This window comes from Ambystoma mexicanum, chromosome 2q (genome assembly GCF_040938575.1).
Source record: "Ambystoma mexicanum isolate Mex_15411 chromosome 2q, UKY_AmexF1_1, whole genome shotgun sequence".
In the NCBI taxonomy this organism is placed as follows: domain Eukaryota; kingdom Metazoa; phylum Chordata; class Amphibia; order Caudata; family Ambystomatidae; genus Ambystoma; species Ambystoma mexicanum.
In genome coordinates, this window is record NC_090924.1 from 346,437,767 (window position 1) to 346,462,143 (window position 24,377).

At 46.2% G+C, this 24,377-nt stretch overlaps 1 protein-coding gene across 5 annotated transcripts in view; it reads right to left on the reverse strand.

Moving 5' to 3' along the window:
- The window catches only part of ARHGAP17 (Rho GTPase activating protein 17), a 1,009,368-nt gene that overhangs the window by 268,163 nt on the left and 716,828 nt on the right, over positions 1 to 24,377 (reverse strand). For all 5 annotated transcript variants that reach the window (XM_069647362.1, XM_069647363.1, XM_069647360.1 and 2 more), the window contains exons 15-16: positions 17,228 to 17,319; positions 11,308 to 11,470 (exon numbers count right to left, since the gene is read on the reverse strand). In XM_069647362.1, the coding sequence (XP_069503463.1) occupies positions 11,308 to 11,470; positions 17,228 to 17,319 (255 nt within the window). The remainder of the gene's footprint in view (positions 1 to 11,307; positions 11,471 to 17,227; positions 17,320 to 24,377) is intronic.

Genomic DNA, 24,377 nt, shown 5'->3' on the forward strand with positions numbered 1-24,377 from the left:
GAACCTGAGGAACTTCCTGTGTCTTTTTAGAATGGGGATGTGGAAGTAAGCATCCTCCAGGTCCAACGACTATAGGAAGTCACCTTCCTCCAGCTGTCCCAGCAGGTCCTGAATTTCTGCGCCTTGATGTATTTGTTTAACCGACGCAGGTCCAGGATGGGGCACCAACCGCCTGTCTTCTTTCTGACGAGGAAGTACCTCGAGTACACTCCAGAGCCCCGGAGCCTCCTGGGGACGAGCTCGATGGCACCTTTCTTGAGCATCGCCTTTACTTCCAACAGCAGTTGAGGGACGTGATTCTCCTTCCTGGCCACGGGAGGAATGCGAGGGCACTTCTTTAGGAACTCCAGCGAGTGCCCGTTGGCCAGGGTGTCCAACACCCAACGATTGGTGGAGATGGACTCCCACACTCTGACGAACTTTGTCAGCCGGCCTCCCACCGGGGTGCTTCGGTGGGGGCCCGACAACCCGGCCGGGTCAGTCTTGCTTGGAAGCGGCCTTGCCTCCTTGGCGACGACGGCGGGAACCCCCTTGCTTGCCGCGACCTCTGTAGGCCTCCTGGGAAGAGGAGCGGGCCGCCTGGCGGTAAGTGGAGGAGCCACCGCTGGATCCTTTTGAGGCACCCTGTCTGCCTCCGGGGCTCTGAAAGGGCCATCGCTGCTGAAGCACCCCAAGGGCCCGGGCCGTCTCCGAGTCGGCCTTGATGGCCGGTAGAGACTCATCCACCGCCTTACCAAAGAGGTTGTTGCTGTTGAACGGCATGTCCAACACTCTGGCCTGGATGTCCTGGCGAAAGTCTGTCGCCTTGAGCCATCCTCGTCGTCGGAGGCAAACTCCGTTGCCCAGTTGGCGAAATCCATTATCGGCATTGTCCGTTGCCACCGTTATGGCGTGATCAGACGCCACCTCGCCCTCCTGCAGAAATTCTAGGGCCTCCGCCCTTTTGTCATCAGGCAGGAAATCTAGCAGGGGAGCTATCTGGAACCAGAGCTCCCTGTCGTAGCAGGCCACGATCGCTAAGGCATTGGCCGCCTTAATCGTCGTCGCTGACGAGATGACTCGTCGTCCCATAGAGTCCAACTTCTTGCCCTCGTGCCCTCGCTGTCAGGCGGGAAATTGGAAGTTGAAGCAGCCGCACTCGCTGCCTTCTTCTTAGCCGCTGCCGAGACGACCGAGTCCGGCGTGGGCTGGGCCCTGAGGCACAAGGGGGCAGCATCGGGGACTCGGTACTTCTTCTCGTACCTGTCCCTCTTGGCGGGTGTCGTGGCAGGGTTCTTGAGGACAGCAAACCCCTCGTCCCAGATGTCGTCGAGTAAGGGCACCGCGAGGACCGTCTACCTCTTAGCCTCTCGTCGTTGGTACAGATACCCCTCCTTTTTCTGTTCTTCAGGGCAGAGCTGGAAGAGCTTGGATGCCCTGGTTATCATGGCGTGGAAAGAGCCAACCTCGTCAGCCGGGGACGCCCGCGCGGGCAAGACGACAGGATGTCCGCTGTGGCATCGCCGCCGTCATCGTCCATCGCCGTATCCTCTCTAGGGTCCGGCGAGGGGGATGAGGGGTCCACCGGTCTCGCAGGCACGAAGGGCGAAGTGGGGTGGACTCTCCTCCGCTTGTTCGGAGGGTTTCCCGACGGGCCTGGTTCTGGCTCCTCTGTCAGGGTGCGTGGTAATCTCGTCCTTATCTCGGTACATAAGGATTGGATTGCCAACAAAATGGCCACTGAGCTATCCTGGGGCTCGGGCAATGGCTTCGATCACGTCAGCAGGGACCGTGCCCTGGGATCTAACCTTCTCGAACCTCTCGTTGAGGTTTATGAACCTCTCGTTGAGGCCTATGGACCTTTCGTTGAGGCCCTTCTCGGTCTCCATCAGTTCCTCCTCAGAGGCGAATTCCCAGTCTAATGGCCACCGCCCCCCTCCCATTTTTTCAGCCGGGGGCTTCACGGGGGTCTTAGCGATGGGCTGGAAAGAGGATTCCCTCCGCGGCGGCAGGGTTGCTCTGGGCACAGAGGCCGTTTCCATTGGCGTAGTCTCAGCCGGCTCCGCCAGGGTCGCAGCGACCACTTTGTTAGAGGCCTTAGCCGGGTGGATCAAAGCCCTCACCACCTTAGGTGCATCCTGGGCCTTTGCCATGGGGGGGGAGGGTCTGCGCCTCGCTCCCCCTACAAGATCGACCGGGTCCGCTCCAGCGGCCTACCCAGGTTCTCGGACTTCCTCTTCCCCGAACCAGAGCGCTGGCTCGTGGTCGAACATGCCGGGGAAGTAGCGCCCTGCCTGGCAACCGAAGAGCCCGACCTTTCGGCGCTCCCGGAGCCCGCGGACTCGCGGTGCTTGGCCTTCTGTTGGGCCCCTGTCGCCGGGGCGCCCTCAAAGGACTTAGAAGCCCGCTCAGACTTCTTATTCGCCTTCTCACCTGCTGTGCCCTTCTCCAGCCAGGTGGCGAGGCGGGAACGACGATCTTGTTTGGTCCATTCCGAAAGGTTCTTGCAGAACGCACAGTCCTTCTCCACGTGTGTCTTGTCCCCATGGAGGTACTAGAGACATCGCAAATGCTCGTCCTCCTTGAAAACGTTATATAATCCGCATCCAGGGCAGTTCCTGAAGAGCTTGGATCTGGGCGTCGAGCTCCCCTTGTCCTGGGCCATGTGCGTTGAGGTAGGCCGCAGATCTTCCGGAATCCTCCAAGAAGTGTAAACTTCACCCTTGAGGGGCGTAGAAAAATTCCGAAACGGGTCCCTGTTATCGGAAGTAGAAACAGTGGAGCTCAAGGCTCGATTAAACTGAAAAAATTAGAAATTCTTCTGTAAAAAACGTGAAAACACAGTGAAAAACTTGAGAGCTAAACACAAGGACTCCCAACACTTGAGCGTGCAGTAAAAATCTGAGGATGGCTGCCAGAGGCGGGGCTTAGGGAGAGGGCAGTCATTGGCTGGGGGCAGTATGACCCAGAGATCAGTGATTGGTTACTAAGAAAGACAGATCAGAAACGAAACTGATACTGATTTTTTCTTTACCGAGGATTTCCAGCCTGACGACGGGGAATATTCATGAGCATGTGAATCCATGCCAGACCCCATGCTGGAGAAAATACAGGACATGACATAAGGAGCTGTGCTGGTTCATGATTGGTTTAAATAAATGGACACAAAACTACAGGACACTGGACTTCTGGGGATTTGTAGTCCAGTGTGGGGTAGGTTTGTTTGACTGGTTGTTTTACTGTTAAAAAAACATGTAAAACAAAGTGAGAGTTTTAAAGAAGGGTTGCTGTGAAGAGTAGCATTAAAGAGTTAAGCACAATGCTCTCCTCTGTGTCTTTAATAGAATCAAGATTCACTGCGTTATAGCAGGGGTGATATTCGTTCTTTGTACCAAAAAAGGATACAACTGAGCTATGCCCTTGTCTGGATTACCACAGACTCAATAGGGTAACTGTTAAAGACAGTTACTCGTTGCCTTATGATACCGACATCCTTAAAATCACTCGGAAGAGCTAAGATCTTCACCAAATTAGATCTATGCAGTGCACATCTTTACTCTGAATTCAACAAGCGATGAATCGAAAACAGCCTTTCAAACACCATTTGGGCCTTATTACGAATATAGGGCAATGACCTTTGACCTTACTAATGCTCTAGCTGCTTTCCAGAGATATATGGATCATATCTCTCCAATTATACCACACCGTTATGGTCGTCTTGGATGATATCCTGGTATACTCATCATCAATACAAGGACATACTGACAATGTAAGGGAGGTTTTATACAGACTTTGATACCACCATTTGTTAGCAAAACTGGAGAAATGCTCTTTCGATCAGCCTATCATTGCCTACTTGGGCTTCATTCTGTCTCCAGAAGGAGTCTTTACGGATTCAAAAACACCTCAGCCATAACCTCTTGGCCAGAACCATGCAGTGTGAAGGAAAACCAGTTTTTTTTAGGACTTTCCAATTTTTATCGGAAATTAATTTCCCTGTTCTGTGAGACACATCACTGTTCTGGTTACCCCAACCCTAAAGTGTAAGGAGCCATTCTTATGGGTGAAGGAAGCAAGTGCAGCCTTTTGGGAACTACAGTCCAGGTTTGCTTCTGCCCCTGTTCTTCATCATCTTGACACTACAAAACCATTCATACTCGAGACAGCTGCCTCCGAAGCAGCTATGTTGAAGTAAACAGCTGATTACTGTCTAACAGCTGATTACTGTCTAACATCCCATAGCGTGCCTGTCAAAGAAAATCTCGAAATACAAATCAAACTACTCACTGATTGAGAAAGAACTTTGTCAATACAACATGCATTCCTAGAGTGGAGGCATCGTCTTTTGGGGGCTTCCCGTGTCGTTGTGGTAAGAACAAATCCTAGGAATCTAAAAGGCACTCCAACAACTGGAATGTTGCAACAGCCGACAAACACGGAAGGCGTATTTCTTTTCACAATATGATTTTTGGGTAACTTATATTCCTGGCTCTAAAAAACCTTTTAGCGGATGCCTTGTCTCGATGCTTGGACTAAATACAGGGTTCGAAATTGCCAGAAGCTGGGAGCTATTTATCTCCCGCTTGTAGTGTGGAAGAGCCTGGTTGGCTAGAAACCAACAACCACCAGTAGCTACCTTTGACTCCTAAGGGCAAGTGGCGTCATACAAACATAACTATATGTTATTACTTGGATTGGTTTCCAAATCTGTATAAAGGAAAATAAAAGATGCACCTAAGGGGAATTTAAAGCATAATGGATAATATATAATGAACAAAACGATGGTTTGCATCTTTCGCACAAGTTAGATTTACATAGCTCCTGGTTTCCGGGAGGTAGCTCCTGCCCCACAGGTAATGTCTTTTACCCAGGAGCTGCTTTTAGCTCCTGCTCATCAAATCCAAATTCCAATCACTGTATATACCTTGTCCTTCCATTTCCCACATACATGTAATACTCAAACACATTGTAGGCTCCATTTCATCTTTTCTTTGTAAAATTTGCCAGGCTACTGTGAACTCCAAGTATTTTTTTTTTTTAACATGAGGAACACAACCCCTTTAAGCTAAAGGAGTAGGACTGTGTTCTTACATGATCACTTGTACATACCCACAGAACCCTTATAGAATTACATATTACAACTGTGCCATGGTAATCCAATTGATGGACATCGTGGAGTTCTATCCACGAGAAAACTGACTGACCCTATTTCTGGTTGTCTAAGGATGTCATAGCCTACATGTCTTCGTGTGCTGTGCGCGTACTGTCCAAAATGCCTCATCCTTTACCCTAGGGGAAATTACAGCAAGAAAGGGTACCTGCAGGATGATGGCACACTGCATCCATAGATTGCAGCCTGGACCTACCCTTGTTCCAACAGATTAACTAATGACTTCCCTCTCTGTAAATGTTCTTTCTAATGGACGTTCCTCTCACTGATTCCTCATCTATTATATCTATCTCCCAGTGGCAATGGCTCTTCTGAAACTTCTTCCTCGGGGGGGGGGGGGGTGTAGCGTGCCTCCACCCGACGCCTCCATGCACCTGCGCTGGACAGGACGTCAGGTCCAGTATATATTGAGGGGCCATGCCCTTGTGACCACTGTTCCACCTTTTTCCCTAGCCCCCTGATGCTGATGGACCACAGAACAGATGTACTAGTTACCCCAACAGCGGCAAGTAGGGAGGGCAATGAGGAATCTGTGGAAAGGAACGTCAATCAAAAAGAACATTACTGAGAGGTAAGTCATTTGTACTTCTAATGGACTCCTTCCTCATCTATGAGAGACTTCAGAGGGTAGCAAGAACACCACCTAAATCAGATAAATCTGAAAGACAGTTCTGCCAAAACTAGTGTCCTGACCAGACAGACAGAATCCAAGTATCAAACGTGTGCAAGGAATCGAACGTACTCTTTGAAGGATGGTCCAACTTCTCAACGTCTTTTCCTTGGACAAAGCCAAGTAGAGAGGATTAACAGACAGAGCATGTAGCTCACTCACCCAACTAGAAAAAGTGATAGTAACCAAGAAAATCACCTTAAAGGTGAGCAATCATAAAGAACAAGAATGAAGATGATTAAACTGTACATACAGAGTTTGTTTGCCACAGGCATGGAAACTAATCCACCCAGTATTTCATTCTTCATTGCTTTCAATGCCGTTGGTGCCCCTTCTCAAATTCGTGTCAACGACTCCACTGAATCCTAAGTCAAGGAAAGCTGTTATTCCAGATTTCGCAGTGATTATCTTCAATACCTGGAAAGGCTACAATCCCTGCGACCGAACTTGGGAGCCAGCTTCTTACATACATGCCCCTTGATTGGTCAGGAAGTTTCATCACTTGCATCCATGGGAACCAGCTCCTACAAGCCACATGCAAGGCTATACTATCAGGATTTACCTTGGTTTGCACCAAGGGTGTCAGTGCTGCTGGTGCATTGGGCAGCTCCGGGGCATTTGTGTACATCAATGCTAGTACAAGTCGCAGCTTGGAACAAATGGCAGTCTCCTTGGACTAGGCGCCCCACCCAATATAGCAGAACGTTTGTTTTGAGTTGACAACCAATATTTCTTTGACAAGCAGCCAAGGGGAAGTGCCCCTTATTGTGTGTTGTCCCTATAGTAAATAACATGTGCACCACATTAGAAAACCGTTGTGCTATTACAAGTGCAATTTTGCATATGTGCACCAGGGCAAAGTTTGCTCTTCATCAAAAACCTTCTTTCAATGCATTTCTGCACTAGCGCATAATTTGCCCTAGTGCTAATACTTAATGGTATTAGTACTAGGGCAAAGTTCACCTTGGTGCAAAAATGCATTCAAAGTATATGTATTTTGCACTAGGGCAGTTTTTGCCCTAGTGCTTATACCATGCAGAATTGCACTTGCAAAGGGGGAAAGTTTCTGTAATCAGACCCCTGGAATACTCGTCTTGATATTTGCTTTGCTAATCATTCCTTTTTCCCCAGTCCTTCCCCACTCTCTTCCTGGTTCCGGTCATTGCATCTACCTTTGTTTCTGCTGTTACCCACACCTTGGTCTTGTCTGTAGTTGCTGTGTTCTGCTGCTCATTTGGACATCAAGACATCCCTTGCATTCACTAAAGATAGCTAGCAGCACACCTGAGATTAGTCCCCTCCCTCAAACGGATTTTCCCTAGAAATTTGGCCCCCGTCTCTGGGATCACCTGCATCGTGGAAAAGTAACAGTGGAAGGTGGCTTTGGCAGATGAGAGGCAGTAGTTTGGCAATAAAGTCATGACTCATGAGGAAAGGTCTATCATGCATTCTGGATGTCTACTGAATATATACGATCCCGTATGTACATCGTCACCAATATCTGAGCCAGAGTTGCCACACAGAAACATTGCAGACTTATTCTGGTAAAGGTAATAAAGGACAGTGTTGGCCTGAGAACTCTTCATTTCTAAAAACAATTAAAACATCGGAATAAAAGCTTTACCACTCGGTAACCATTTGTATTAGAATCAAGGAAAATTCTCTCTGATCACGACTAACAATGGAAAAAAGTTATCTGAAATACTGCCAGATAGGACTGAAAATAAGGGGAAAGGATACCCTTCCTTTGGGATATTGAGAATCCAAATGTCTTGAGTTATTAGTGTCCACTGGTGAAGAGTGTAATATTCTGTGCTTTATATTGGGGAACAGACCCTCCAACAGGGCTGGGGACTATAGCAATATATTTTCTAAAGCAATATAGGATTAGACAATATTGTTAACATCGATATATATACATCTGTCTGTCACCCATTAAATTAAGAGGATGACAAATCAATATGATAAAAATGTCAGTGAATGCCTACTTCAGTGCATATCGGGATGTATATGCTACTTGAATTTTTTTGTTGGTCTTGCCCTTATCGTTGATATGATGCCCTTTTGAATACTTTTGCAATTTTAGGATGAGGTTATCTGACAATTAATGTTAGAGTTGTATTTACCATTCAGTATTAGTACTGTTAGCATCTCACATGTAGTTGGTTTACAACTGAACATTTAACCCACAAACAATATTGAGATATATATCGTAAATCGACTTTCAGCCCAACAATATCAAGATATTTTTTTTGTTCCATATCGTCCAGCCCCTAATCACTGAGAAAGCAAACATTCGCCCCCCCCCCCCCCCCCCCCCAAGAATAAGCAGCAAAGGAATTCCAGAGAGGGATATAGGTTGAAAAATAGGGAACGGGGTGGGAATGGATGCCAATGCATAGGTAGGGTCCAGCTGACCCAGATATATTTATTTGTGTGACAGCAACTTTTGCAGTCTCTTTCTAAAACTGCCTGAACCAGAGGGTGGTTCAGCCTTTTCAGAGGGAGAATGCACCGAATGAAACAAAGCATGCTCCTTCCTGGTGTAACTTCTAAGCAAATCCACTTTACAACACACTAGTAGAGCTCAATGTGACAGTCCTATTTTCTGGCCATCCTTCCTTGGGAAAACAAAGGACTCTGGGAATCAAGAATGGCCACTTGTGACACAAGCTACCCAGAGAGGGTGGAGAGGAGGTTCCCTAGATCTCTTGCACACTCCCCAGAGCATCAGGTATATTAGTAACCAAAGTAGCCAGCACCTAGCCTACTTATGGTGCAGGGAAGATTTAAGACGGGGGGGTGGGGGGGTGGAGACCGGGGGACGAGTCTGGTGAGCAGAGTGCTTGTACGAGTGATCCTTGTCCCTCCTGCAGGCGCTGGATAGGCACATAGGCCTTAGCAAACCAATTCCAAGATAGGGAATGAAGGGAAGCCAGGGGTAGCAATAAAGAAGCATATTAGATTACAGAGCCAATAAACTGGATTATAAAAACCAGCAGCTAAATGCAGGACGGGTATCAGGACCCTCTACAAATCTGAAGGCAGGTGGAGGCATGATGGCGGCAGGAGGGGAGATTAGACCCCAGAGAAAGAATAGAGAAAGGCCCCAGCCTCAGGGTTATTTCTCAAACACTCCAAAGATCACACCCAAAGCAAGATAAGGAGCTAAAATCCTGCTGAGGACAATACCCAGAACATGGGAGGGTAGGAAGTAGAAGAAGCAGAAATACTGCCAAGGTCTATAATTTTAAACACTGGCCGAGACCAGATGAAGATGATTAAAATTGTTACAAAACTTCTCAGATTTATATCGCATACCGTGAGCAGAGACTAGCAAGGAAAAACTAGATAGCATGTTAAGGTCGAAGGACCTTGGGCAGGAGTGAGTCCTTTGGCTGGTGGGTGAGAATATCTACCCGACCAAAACGATAAGCAAGGGGAAGAAATGTTTGCTTGTTATAGAGTCTAAATGTATTGCTATTAGCCTAGGAAGGGGGTGGGGGGTAGGGGAAATCGCACCTAGAGGGCGAGAATAGCATCATCAAGATTTCACCCTAAGAAATGGTGTAAAGAAGCAAGTTTGCTGCTACATCTGTGGGTATAGTTTTGAGCCAAGAAGTTAACAGGTTACTACAACATAGACGGTGAATCCTACAAGGGCCAGGGTCCTTTAAATAATCCCTAATAACACTTGAGTAGAATCCATCCAGACACCGATAATATTTTGTTCCTTAAAAAGCAAGACCAGAAGCCCGGGAGTCAAAGGGGAGACCCCTCTTTTTAGCATGGAGTTCTCTCCTTCTAGACAAGAAATTACTAGATTGACGAAAAATATACTCAAAGAATATGAGTCTTGATTGGTGTAAGACGGCTAAGACCTCTACAACAACCAAAAAATTAATGTAACGTTAATTAGACACACGTTACCTAACTTTATTTAGGTTTATATGTCACGACTATAGTGTCTGTTTTTTGGACAGTGTTTTAGTCTTTATTATCATAAGCGACAGTGTTTGTGCTCTTGTTTTTTTTACCTAATTGAATGTGTTTTTCTTAAACAACTATTATTAATAAAATACTGAATTTGTTTAAATGACAGCATTGATTTTAATGAGTGTTTTACTGTAAGCTGTTGATATTAGTTTACTACCTCTGCTGCCTTTGAGTTCTCTTCACTGAAACATTTTTGTATAATTACCTCTTTCTTAGTTTAGATAGGCCCCTTATGAGCGATTAGTTGGCTGAAAGTGGACATGCATTCCATTCACTCCAAACCTAGCATGGGCAATTAACAAGACCTCCCACATCAGAGCGGAGGTCGGTTGCTTTGTGGTTTTCTACAGGAACTCAAACCAAAGGACAATAGAATTAAGTCAACCAGCAATACTGTACTAAATCCACACCCAAGACAAATTCAACATGTGTAAATTCAAACATCCTGAGTAGACAAATGACAGTGAAACTACCTACATGGTTTCACTCCACCAGCCCTGAGGAAGCTTCATGGGGAGACCATCCTTCACACGCTGGAAGTTGTTTGATATCGAATATGAAGAACCACCCACCCATGAGTAACACAGCAAGGCTGGCACTCCCTGGCCACATGCAAAGGGCAAGGATGTAAACAACCTGCATATCACATTACCTTGCGTTGCCACAACAGGTGGGAGAAAGAAGACTGAGGGAAGGTTTCACATGCATTTGGTAACAAAACAGTGGTTCCGAATACTCAACCAGATCAGGCAAGGGAGCGTGCAATGCATTACCAAGGTTTTAGGATTGAGGTCATTTTGAAGACCCGTCCATGAGCAGGTACCCTACACACTATTGCGCACACTTGTGAACTATCTGCCCAATAGCACAGGAACAGGACGAAAATTAAACGCTAGGCCCGACAACCCTCTGGACAGAGAACATGGCACCACAAGCAGAGTCTGCATCAAATCAAAAACTCAGATTTTGGTGTAGATCCTGTATCCAAAAGGACACACACTGCAGTGTAAAAAATTCTAGAGACAACAATCAATATTAAAGGTATATATTTGTCATGCCTCTGCTTCACGATTATTTTTTTGTCAAAAAAAGCAACTAGCTGGATGCATTTCGATTTTTTATTTTCCAAAAGTGAAATCAATCCCAAAATTATTCTGGCCCACCTATCAGATTGTAGATATGACTGCTTAGAAAGATTGGTAATCTGGATGAAAATCAATATACAAATAGGAGTGGGACTTGTTTTGAGCTGATGGGCAGGCTCTAGAAAAACGTGGGCCCATAGATCACACATGCACAGTCCGGCTTTTGAAATATGGCCTCATCCACCAACTCCTAGCATCAATTGTAAGTGCTAAGTGAAGCTGGAGGTCTTATCAAGCCACCCCCCCCCCCTGAGACAACATTGGTAGTGTTAGTCGACAGACAGGAGTGAGTCCTCATCTGTCTTAACAGGTTATGACTAAGCACAGTGATTACTCATGCTGCGTACCTGCTATTCTTCAGGTCGCTCTCCATTATAGCCATGCTGACCGGTCTTTTCTTCTCCAGAGTCCCAGAGTCAAAAGTGTAGTCATTGGCAATGTGTGAGGTGTGGTTAACGTTCATGGCAGATGCTCCGGATGAAAAATCCCCAGAGACGTTAAAGTCCAACTCTGCCAAGGAATGAAGAGAAGGATACGATTTTGTTAATCAAGCAATATGTTATTATCTTAATCCCTAAAAACATAGCATGCAGTGTAACAAAAAAAAGCGTTACCTACAAATGCCATTAATTCTCTCAGATGCTTTGAAAAAATGCCCAGACTGTGGGTGATGGAAGTGTGCTTTGGAGCATTGTCATCATAAAAACGATTCAGTTTATAAACATTAGGACTAAGTTGCTTTCAATTGTCTCAAAAAGTTTCAAGGCAGTTGGACATGACACTTCGAAATAAACAGGATCAAGCTATATTCATCTGGCAATTCCAGGATGAAAGCAGTTACTAGGGATCAGATGTCAACACATTATGATGTTTTATCTTTCATTTGTACCAGTCTTAGGGCCTTTGGTATTCCTCAACAGGAATGACAACATAGCTTTTGTCCAACAAGCCTTCCCATACAGACCAGTGGTCTTTTTTGAAGACATGACATATTCAGGACCGTTCTGGAGCCACTTCCCTTACACTCTGAAACAGTGATTAGTAAGGAACGAAGGCAAACATATTCCATGGTTCTGAAACAAATGTCAGGAGGTCTGGGGAGAACAGTAGTCCGACATTGTTAAGGACCATCATCCCTATGTATGGGATGTACAAAACCCTTCTCGCAGGAAAATACTCAACAAAATATATAGGAATACCCCCAACAAAAAATAGTCAGACACATAGGAGTCTGTCCTCCGCTTCCATCCGCACAGCTGCATGGATTTGTTTGGATCAGTGGTACAAGCAGATTTACTGACTGCCTACCTGATTTGAAGAGAAGCTTCAAGGGAAAGTACATCTTTAAATGTGCATGATTACTAGGCGCAAAGAAGGATGGATTACAAAAGGATATCAGATTTAGCGTTGAAGAACAAATTACTTACTGTCGGTAATGTTCTTTGTCGTGGAAACTTTAATTCCTCTCACAGATTAGTCATCTTCTGAACTATCCCCCTCGAGGGTTGTAGGTGAAAGGATCTAAAACAAAAGGATCGAATGCCTTTTTTTCGACACCAAAAGTGCTGAAAAAAAATGTTTCAAATGCTTTTCTTTTGTTTTTTTATTGGGGGTGGGGGGGTTCCACGCCAAACCACCCCGTTTTCCTTTTTTTAAGAACTTTTTTATGCATACTAAACTAAAATATATATATATATAAATAAATATAAAAGCATTAAAAAAATATTTTTTTCGGTCCTTTTGGTTTCGAAAAAAAGGCCATTCGATCCTTTGTTTTCGATCCTTTGACTGGACACCCCCCTCGAGTTAGTGCTGGGATAGAGAGTGGGTTCTGTTGTCTTGCTTCACCAGCACAGTTTTGACATTTTTGCTTTTTCCGGCCAAATCAGAACGCAAAGGTTAATTCCTTTTCAAAATATTACTTTCTGAATTCAATTGTTTAAAGATGATGCTTGACCCTCCGAGACGTGAGTCAGCCCGTGACTGTCTACTTGGAACCATGTGGTTTCCTGAAGCAATTGTCCCCGCCAACCAAGGTGCCCTTCGCCGACTGGGTAGCAGCAGAAATGACTTGTTTGTTTTTTATGGTGGTATATGCCACATGGTGGTAGGAAGGTTAGAAAGAAAACAACTTTTCAGAATGGAAGCAAGTAAGTGAATGAAGGAACAGTGTAAACATTCAACATTAGCCCAATCGCTGCCCATTTGGAACATTCTCAAGACCCTTCTCTTATAGAGATGCCTATTGGCCAAGCATCTTAACTCAGTGAAACACTGTCAGGCCATACGCAACGTGCCCCTCTCATTAACCTACAAGTGTTTTTAACGGTTCTCTGGCCCTCAGAGGTACTCTCTTAACAGGCAGCGTTTCAAGTAATGGCTGGCATAGTACACCAAGTACAGCGAACACCCAGTCCTCACGGGGGTACAGGAACCTAACTTAGCGGGACGATACACAGGCGTAGTAATAAAAGATCTTATTCACCAAAGTCCCAGTATTGGAGTAATGTACTCCATGCAAATGGATGATGTGGAACGGCCATTGGGAGTATATGGTACTTCAATTGGCATTATGCAGTAAAATGCAATGGTGCACAAGAGGAAAATAAAAACCACGGTAGAGAAATATCCACTACCAGCAGTCCGTCTTGGACACATCATTAAAGTAACAACAATGTTACTAAAACTTAAAGGCAAAGTGATACAATTCCCCTGCTGCAACTCAAAGTAAGGGGATGCATGAAACCAGCAGCATAAAGAGAAGCTTTCACAACAGTATTCAACATCTTGTTTCACAGTAACATAAAAACGTGTCTCTTCCCTAGCACAAAAAGAACAAGTTACTCACTGCAGTGAGTTTGGAGTATTAGTCCCTCTTCAATATATTTCTGGGATATCCGTACCCGTGATACTGAAAATTGAGCATTTCTTTGCGCAAACATGGCATGCTCCACGTGCGGGCTCTGCCATTTTAGGCACGTACGCACTCGCTTGCATACCACACCTTTCTCTCCACCAAGGTCCCAATCAAGAAGCTAGCAGTACATCTGTAGGTAATCAGCAGGAAAGGAGAAATGGGCTATCTGTACAATAGTCACTACAGTGAATAACTTGTACCTACTGTCATGTCCAGTCCCCTCACCTCCATACTTCTCGGAGAGGGTACACAGCACATAAGAAATTTAGAGAGGGTGGTACCAACCAATCCATTTAGCCAAAAACTGTTTTTGAGCTCATGTCACTAGACTGTATCAACGTGGTTGAAGACACTGACAGGTCTGACGAAGGACGTGGACTCTTTAAGGACATTTGTCAACAAGGTTTATTAAATAATAAAATGTACCTAACTATGGCTGTGGGGTATTCCCTAATGAAAGGAATAACCAATTTGCTCGTCAGTCGTCTTTTCCAATGTCCAAAATAAAGGGGCAGGAGAATGACTCCCTTCTCCTGCTCGGTGCTTCCAGCACATGTTGAGAAGACAAGTTCTTGGTAACTATCAGTTCATTTAATTCTTTCCTCACGTTACTATATGTATTGGTCACTTTAGAAGTGGTTTTACTTGGTTTAGATTGATTTATCATAAAGACCGCTTTTGTCTTCAGACCTTCATAGTCTTTCTTTCTTCTGCTTGGGAAACCGGTTTTATCTTTCTTGACAGGACAAATTTATTCACTTTATTATTCCCCCCTTTGGGTATCTGTCTTTTATTCAAAACACTTAACTTCATTAATGTTGACGTTAAGCTTTTCTCACTCTCCTACACCTCCCTTTTCGGGATCATGATTATTCCTTTTTTTGTATTTGCACAGTTTGGTTGTAACAAGGATATCACATTTCATTCTCCTCACGTTCACGGATAAATATTGTTCTCTTTCTCAGACTGTCACAGTTCACATTCAACAAGAATATTCCACTTCCATTTAATTCTCCTTCAGAGAGTGATATTGCTCTCCTTCTTGCCTTATGAGTTCAAATTCAATAGATTTATCTTCAGGTTCTTGTCATTAGTACTGAGACGAGTTATTCGTGTTGTATCATCCTCGTCCGTGATCTTGCCGTGCCTTTCCCGGTCACCAGTTTCCTTCAGTCTCACCAGGAAATGTCTTCGTGGAGCTTACAGGTCTGACAACTATTTTGTTTCTCCACCGAACTACCGAGCAGACTTCAACATCCCTTGCATATGCTTGTTGCTTCTCCTTCTCAGTTATTTGCAGTCCCAACAGTGAGCCACTCTGTTGAAGCTTCCCTGTTGGGGTATTGGCGAAGTAGCACGGCCTAGCTGCCCCCCATGATTCTCTCACAGTCACGCCACCACCAATTCGAGCCCCATTTGGCTCGTCCCTTCTCAGGCTCTCAGTTACGCTGGCTTCTCAGCATTCTCTCTGCTGCTTCCCAGCAGTTTTGGATTTTGCTAGCTCCAGGTCCTCCTGCGGCTTCGCCACTTCCCAGGTTCACGTGACCAGGGTACCTCCCCTGCCTAGAGATGTCTTCCTTTCTAGCTTCTCATCTCCCTTTATGCCTCGTACTTGACGAGTGTTCCTCTTTCAATCCACTCGTCTCGTGGATTGGTCACTTTGTCTTAAAGAGACAGTTTCTCTTGCTTCGGAATAATAGCATTGGTTATCTTCTTCATTACCCATTCCTGATGGTTGTCATGGTTTGACAGACCCATACACGCCATCATATTTACTGGTGAAGGGAGTTCCTCACAGGAATGGAAGTCCTTTTCCTTTAGGGGGGGAGGAGTCTCTCCCGGTGTGGCCCCACTTTCCTCTAGCCCTAGGGAGGGTGTTGCAGAGCGGGCTCACATCCCTAGCCTCACAGGGGTGAACTCCCCATTGGGGAGAAAGGAGGAATTCTCTCGATTCGTCACAACACCCACAAAAGAGCAACAGAAATGTGATTTCTCGCGTTCATGTAACCGTAAACTCATGTCTAGTTGCCGATTTTTAACCAATCTTGTCCATTTTCCTCTGCAAGGTAGCAGTGGTAAAGTCTGCAGTTCTGCTCCCTTGTTGATGGATGTTACTATCACATTGAACTGAGAGCGTCATATGACATTGTTATTCTTTATTTCAAGATTTTTTTGTGACAGAGGAAGAAGGCTAGCTTTTTCCAGATTTCAGCTCCAACCCTTAATACATCACTCTTAATAGTGATGTCTGCCTTCAAAAAGGGTGAGACACCACTCTCTTCTAAGAGACCACAAGCTCCTCAGCTTTTTGGCACATCCACAGCAGGATCTCACCAAGCGTGAAGTAAAACCGCTTATCTGTACATAATGCTGCCTCACCGTAATCCTCGGCTTAAACATCTAGATCTGTATGCACTGGTTGCAGCTGGGTCTAGTTCATCAAGACCAGTGGTCGCTGAGGCAGTAGAAGGGGCCAATGGTACGATTAGAGTGGTGACAGAATTCCTCAGTAGTGAAGGGTTCAGTCCTAAGTTTGGATGAAAGATTACTTCAGGGCTTTAATCAGTAAGAGATCAGTGACAATTGGTGCAGGCACACTATCAACCACAAAGTTAAAGAGTGCAATCTGTTACAGGGTGGCCAAAGGAACCCAGGAGAATGAAAGGCTTCACAGGAGTGACCAGTGAGTATACAGTGGTTGCCAGGTGAGTTAGTACACATACTTCACATGAAAGCAGAAATCTTCCACCCTTTTGTATGGAAGTGTTCACCTGGGGGGGGGTAGGGCGGGAAGAGTAAGGGTATGGAGAGGCCCTCTCCCAGGTCCCAGGAGGAAAGTGTCCCCAACAGGTGAAACCTCTCCTGGGCATAGGCTTCAGCTGCTTTGCAAGAAACGCCCTGCTCTTGGTGCTAAGGGTATATAGCACCCAGGAGCCAGAAGGAAGTGGACAGTACATGCAGGTGCAGAGTACACAAGGCCTTTCTCTGTATTAGGATGCTGTGTACATTTGTGTCCAGTCATTACAAATCCCTTTCAATGCCGCACGGGCTACAAGACCAACAAAAATGTCATTCTTATATATAACAATCAATAAACGTGATATCCTATTTTGAAGAACCCCTTGTTTTTACCGTTACGGAAGATGAGGTATTGGAAGAGGTCAATTTCCAGACAACGTGCTTAATATGGCTAAAAATAAAATAAATTAATATGGCTAAAAATAAAATAAATCAACAGCCATCACCACACTAACGCCATTGATGTACGCCTCTTCCTTTATTTTTTGGCTTGTGCATGTTTGTGTACATTGTCACGCAAATAGATAAAGAAAAATATCATTAACTATTACCTCCAGGAAAGAACCAATCTGCATGTTGGATGATCGGCTCGATGATCGTGACCACATGCACAGAGGTGGCTGCTGCCATTTCGGCCAAAGTTCTGCAAGAAGTAAATCACATATTAAAACCTTTGTACTCACAACACTGACATTGGCAGGTCTCTCACAAACCAAGGACAGCCACTCCACAACAATGGCAACCCATGCACAGGATATTATTTTCCTTGGAGCTTGATTTAGCCCACAAATTAACATTGCATCCCCTGCAAGGAAATTAGCACAAGTGACATACATTAACCGGTAGAGGCTGAGATTGTTGAGGAATACTAATTTTCAAAGGTCATGTTACTATGTCTACATGTGTCCTTGCTATTGGGAGAATTATAAACAAATTGACAACTCTTAAAGATTCACAAACCAAAATGATTAACCTTTTAACCCAGAACACGGCCAAGTGCTGTAAGGCCACTATGGTAGTGATGGGCCCAGTATAAATATTGGATAACATAACATATGAACCGGTGTGATAGTTCCATATGACGCGTGTCTTTGGATATCTGTCTAGGCTACACAGTTTCTGGGGTATCTTTAATAATGACACCAAAGTATTCCAGAGTTTGAAATTAGGATTAGATTAGGAGGAGCTAAAAGCTAAAAACCAGTTCCTGAGTGTCAAGCATCACTCTGTAGGCAAGAGCTACCACAGTGTGACCGGGAGCTACCAGGGGACACTACTTTTAACTTTCTGCCCATTTTGCATGGCACATTACTGTGTATTAGATGTGTTTTAATTCATTTTATTAGCATTCTCAAATACTCCAAATTAATGTCACATATACATGTTTTGCCTGAGGAGCCAAAAGTAGCTCCTGGTAGCTGTTGCAGGAAGATATCCAGTTTCTCATAGGGTAGAACGCAGGAGCTAAATAGCTCCCAGCCATTTCAAACCCCGTATTCCAATACTCATTCAGCTGTAAAAGAAACTATACCCCAGTCTAAGAGAATCCAGCATTGGGCCTACATTGTTACAAATGCTTAACTTCGGGCTGGTATCCCTTAACGGCATGAAGTAAAGAAAGGACGGATCTGGAAGCCCTGCATAGCATACAGTAGGCACACTTGTTGGTGTAACCCTTTCTGTCCTGCGCAGGATGGGTACAACTGACCGCACCAAATGTGCTTTCATTGCAAGGTGTGCTTCATAAATGATCATTAATTAGCACTTTTACACAGCCTTTAAACTTAGATGTGCAAGCACAATCACCCTGTGACCCAAAAGCAGGGACATTGATCCCTTTTTAGTTTGGCATTTCGTGGCATGCAAGTGCCACTAGGACAAAAACAATTCATTAGGGGCTGACATTTCTCATATTCTTGGAAAATGTTCACTGAACCACAAAGTCAGAGAGTCTCCTACGGACACCTTTGTAAACACTCGAACCCCACCAGTCAAGTGTTAGCACTATAGAGCCAGACTTTGTTTTTTAATTTTATTGTTAGTAATAGGCCGGGACGTGCCGAATTTGCTGGAACACGTTCAAAGACGTCAACATGCTCCTACCTTCAAAGAGGACGTGTTGACCACTGTTAAGATGGATTCCTACAATCAACCCTGGTCAAACATTTTCGGAGGACACCCAGGTTATGGTTAACAGAGAAACCCAGAGTTTAGCCAAAACCCAATCAAGATAGTGTGTACAGCAGTCGAGGCTTATTCTCAGAAGTGTGTGATAGTGGTCCAGGGCATCTAGGGCCTCAGTGAGTTCACACAGATCAACACAATTCAGGTAAGACAGTCAATGTATATTAGGCCTTTAAGAACACACTCCAAAATTAAAATAGCAGGTAGTATCATTCAACACCATATATCACAAATATATATATATTCACTAGTACGTTCACTTACAATGCATCAACAGGAATGGCATCTGTCACTTCCTTGAAGACCTTGACCTCCTCGCTCTCACTGAGACATGGTTCAAGGCCAGCTCTGTCACTGCTTTTGACACTTCTCCCTGATGGCTACAAGATCCTCTCCAAGTCCAGGCCCAACCGGTCTGGGGGCGGAGTGGCTCTGATTTTCCCTCAATGGGTCCCTGCTACTATCATACCCACTCAATCCTACTCTTCCTCTGAATGCCTTGTCTGCATGACTGGTGTCTCTCCTATCCTCTCCCTCACCACCATCTATCTATAGGCCTCCTGGACCGCTCTCCCTTTCCCCCTCAGAATGGGCTGACCTCTCCCCTTCTCTCCTGACCTCCTCCTCCAAGCTTCTCCTCAGACTTCAACATTCATCTTGACTCTCCTGATGCGGCCACTGTACTTTTTCGCAACCTCCGACTCTTTTCCTCAACACTCTTCCCTCCGGTCTGACCCACTCAGCCGCACACACCTTGGATGCGTTCATCTCCGCATACATCCTATCTCTAACCCTCTCACTACACCTCTCTCGGTCTGACCAGGCTCTCCTCTCCTCCCACTTGGAGCTCTTGGGCCCACCAGCTATGCCTCTGCACCCACTGCCAGTCTCCTTCAGTTCATTCGACCGATGAAGCGAGTGTCAGTCACTGCATTTGCCGCCACCTTCATTCCTCCTCCCACCCCTACTATTAACTCTCATACCGACTCAGCTCTAACCTTTATCTCTCCATCGCCAACACCCTGGTCATCCTTGACCCCGTCTTGAGGATCTGCATGAAGCCTGACTCCAAGCTCAACTCTTGGTATGACTCCGACCTGGCCACTCTGAAATGCAAGTGCAGAGTTGGTGAGTGGAAGTGGCAGGCCTCAAGCACATCATCTGAAAATCGGGCCTGCTGCCTACTCCAAAGGCAATACCAACTCTCCATCCGCTCTAAGAAGAGGGCCAATGTCCAAGCCCGCTTCTCTGGTGCCACCATTAACACGGCAGAAATGTTCAAAATCTGCAAGGAACTTGACAATTCTACTGCAGTTTCCACTTCTCTTCCCTACCAGGCCCTCTGTACTACACTGGCCTCCCATTTCACTACTAAAACCCAGGACATCCTGTCCCCCCCTCTCCTCTACTCCCACCCACCTCTCTTGCATCCCTTGCCCCACCTCTCTTCCCCCCCCCCCCCATTTCACCGGATGAGGTCTCTAAAGTAGTCTGCTCTATGAAAATCTCCTCCAAACAGATGCTCCCCTGCACTTCCAGAACTATCAAGGACAACATCTCAGCTCTCACCCCTGCCTTGGACGACTTCTGTAACCACTCCTTTGCCACTGGCTCTTTCCCACTACCCCTCAAGCACTGGCTTGTGCACTGTCTCCTAAATAAGCTGCCTGCTGACCCTTCCTGCCCGGCTAACTATCACCCTATCTCCATCACCCCTTTCCTGGGCAAACTCCTGGAGAAGTTGACCCCCTACCCCAATTTATCCACCACACTGAGCGTCCAGAGGCAGAGAAACTGCTCTCCCGAACACCCGTGAAGACCTTCTCTCAAATCTTGATTCCAACTCTCCTTCTGTTCTCATCCTCCTCGATCTTTCCTCTGCCTTTGACACACTCAATCATGCCACCCTCATAAACCGTGTTGCTGATGCCCTTGGCATCACAGACCAGATACTGGCTTGGCTGACCTTCCCATCTAACCGACCTTCCCAGGTGCAACTGGGTCCTTTCCTATCCTCCACATCACCCTCTAACTGAGGCATCCCTCAGGACTATCTTATTGCTGTGGCTCTTCAAGATCTACCTTGTCCCTCTTGATCTCCACCTTCTATCCTCACTTCCAGTGTTATGTGGATGACACAGCTCTCCTTCATGCTTCCCTCCACTACCTCCACATCCTCTCTCACACCTGACTACCAGACTGCTATTCAGGCATGGTGCACGGCTAATAATCTCTGCCTTAATGCCAGCAAGACAGAGATCCTTCACATTGGGAGACCTGCTCCCTGCTTCCCCCCCACTCTCTGGCTGCCATCCTTAGGTCCCCATCCCTCATCTTCTTGTGAGGCAAAAAACCTTGGTGTCAACTTCGACTCCTCGCTCTCCTTTTCCCCTCACATCAAAGAGCTTCCCAAGAAGACCAACTTTCAGCTTCACCTCCTCAGAGGCATTCTCTCTTTCCTCATCTTCCCCCAGAAGCTCAATGTCTCCAGAGCCATGGTCCTCTCTATGGTGGACTACTGCAAAAGTCTATTCCTCAATCTGACTGTCCTCCCTTTACCCCCTCCAACTAATCCAGAACAGGACTGCAAGACTTATCCTTGGCCTCAAGCCCAGGGACCACATCTCTCCAGCCCTAATATCTCTCCACTGGCTCCTGGTGGCTGCAAGGATCAAATTCAAGACCCTCTATCATCCACAAGGCTTTCTGGGGCCTGGGACCCCGCTACATCCAATGTTCTCTCCCTAGATGCCTCCCAGCTAGAGCTCTTCAATTCTCTAGCTCCAACTCTGCAGATCCAATGTTTCTCCAAGCAGAGTGTGGGGGGTAGATCTCCATCTCCGGCAGGAGCCTCCCTCTGGAATGGCCTCCCTGGATCTCAGACTTCAGCCGGATCCTCCTCATGTTCCACCAGCTGCTCAAGACTCTGCTTTTCTCTACTTCATTCCCTCTCGCCCTACCCTGCTAATGCGCCCGTCTGTCTGCTTTGACAGGCGGCCTGGTCCCTTATGGGTCTTACAGGGCATAATGCCCCTCTCCCCCCACCCTCGTCCAGTCCACCGCAAAACCAGCCCAACTAGCAATGCCTTTCCAGGCCCCCTCCCTGACTAGCCTGGATGGTCAGCACCCCCCTCCTGAGCCCGGACCACCCCTTTCCACGCACTGGACTGTGAGCCCCGTCATTGCCTGTCTCTTGACCTCCTGGGCTCCCCCTTAGCACTTGCCTAACCCTGGGCCCTCCTTCCCCTTGTACCCCCCCACTCACACTGGCTTCCCCCTGCACTTCTTGCTGTTACACTTCCACGATCCAAATGGCACAAGACCGAGTAGGATCGTTATTGTTTTTATCTCCTTTCGTCCCCTCAGCCCCTCTTTTTTTGTCTTGTGGCGCCTGGAAACACTGTGTATAGGTGCCTTATAAATTGGCAATAAAATAAAATTGTAATAAACCAGGTAAGTCAGGGAAGTAACCAGATGCAGATAAAATAAATAGAACCAATACAATCCCAATTCCCTGTTATTAAAGAATTCCAGCCCCAAGATATGTAGCTCCCCCTGTAACATGAGGTGGGGCTTGGCCAGGCTGTGTAATCATACCCATTTCACTCATGTGCTGCCTGATGTAGCCACTGTAACATGAGGTGAGGCTTGCTAGGCTGTGTACACACACCATTGTATGTCTGACCATATGCTCTTTCTTGCACTCCACCGATTTATCATGCACTCTCTGTAACTAGCGCCTAGATGCCGGAGGGCTTTGTGCGCTGAAATAAATGCAATAAATAAATATATGTGACAGAGTGACCAAAGGTCACAGGTTGCAATACAGGTTTAAACAGGGAAGTATTCTCAAGAAGATGCAATGGGCTTGTGATGTTGATTTAAAGCAGTTCCAAACTATTTCAAAGTTAAGCCAGTATTTCTCCAAAGACAGGTAAGTACTCTTCTCTATCCCAGGCCCAAAGCTACCCCATGAGTAGAATACCTGACCCAGGTTTGGCGACAAAAGGTAAGCATAGACGGAGTTAGGGGACCAAAGGGCTTTGCACACAATGTTACCCTATGGAAGCCTGGTGGGGGTTGGGGAGAGGAACAATTATCTGTATTTATAACCTACTCACATCTCCCCCTGTCCCCCCGCCAAAAAAAACACCAATTTTCCCAGGTCACACTGTGGATTGTCACAGAATCGCTGGGGACACTATCTTCCATTCTTTGTTCGGGTGAGGGGTGCTCCAAAGCTGCAGGTTCAAGTGCTTCCTCCGGTCGGGTCCAACGTCAAGGTGCAAGCCCAAAACGATGAAGAATGCAGACACTTCACATGATAGAGGAAGGATAGTTCCAGTGACGGTCACCACTTGCAGGCGGTTACAGGCAATCTATCTTCCAGCCGCAGTCACAGAAGCAGTGCCAGCACAGCCTCCTTTGATGCTAGGAAGATGACATTTTGGAAGAAGGCAACGTATGGCTCGAGCTGGCGACCACCAATGTTCCGGGGCTTAAAGAGGAATTGCAACGCTTGCTTCGAGGTAGCCCAGGAGGGAGCTGGTCCGTCCTCCAGGCAGTCCAGGGACACTTACGAAGGCTCTGGGGGCATGCAACCTCGAGTAGGGATCAACATTGATTGGTCCCACTAATTAAAGGGTTTAGGCACAGATGAGGCTCTTCAGAGATCAGTCAGAGCAGAAGGGATGCACCAGGCCAATCACTGGAGAGGATGCTGGTCAGCTGCAGAAGTCGTCCATCGGTCCTAAGCGGGTAGCTCCTCTTAGTAGGAATCTTGGCTCCAACATATATCTGAAGAATGGCTGCAGGAGTTCTCCCTTTATCCACAACTCGAGCAGGAACCAGTTCCGAGCCCATCAATGGAAAGGACCTGCACCAATCATGGACAACTCATTTCTGCCCAGCAGCAGACTTTCTGGCACAAAGGGATGTGGACTGGGACCAGACAGTATTCCATGATCAGTGAGAGCATACAGCAGATGGTAAACTCTATAAACCCTTAAGTGAAGAAAGAGGGTTTTCTCATGCCTTACTTCCAGGGTGTGGGGCGGGCCCCCCTGTGTGCCTGATCATAGGTAAACTGTCTCTGTAGTTCAAGAGCTAATATGAGACAAGCAGACAAAAGGGTTGAGGCAGTACCATTACAGAGTGGACAACAACATTCAAAATGGTTGAGGATCCATCCACAGAAAGAGAGTTGGGCTGCATCATCAACAGAAGAAAGGAACAGTATCAAATTTGTTTCAAAGACTTCATTTAGCTTTCTAAAAATGGGGTGGAAAGAATTCCAATGGTGACTTTGGATTTGCCAGCATATCATACCCTCCTTGAGATTGCTCTAACCATGTTAGGATGGGTCAAATAAGACAGTGTATATACCTTTGGAAAACTGGTATTCCCTACAGTCTCTGGGACATGTAACCCTGCACGCTTCAATCCAATGCACAAATAGGAAGGAGATACGTAATAGGGCTTTACCTATAACCAAACTGGAATTCCCTCCTTGTGATT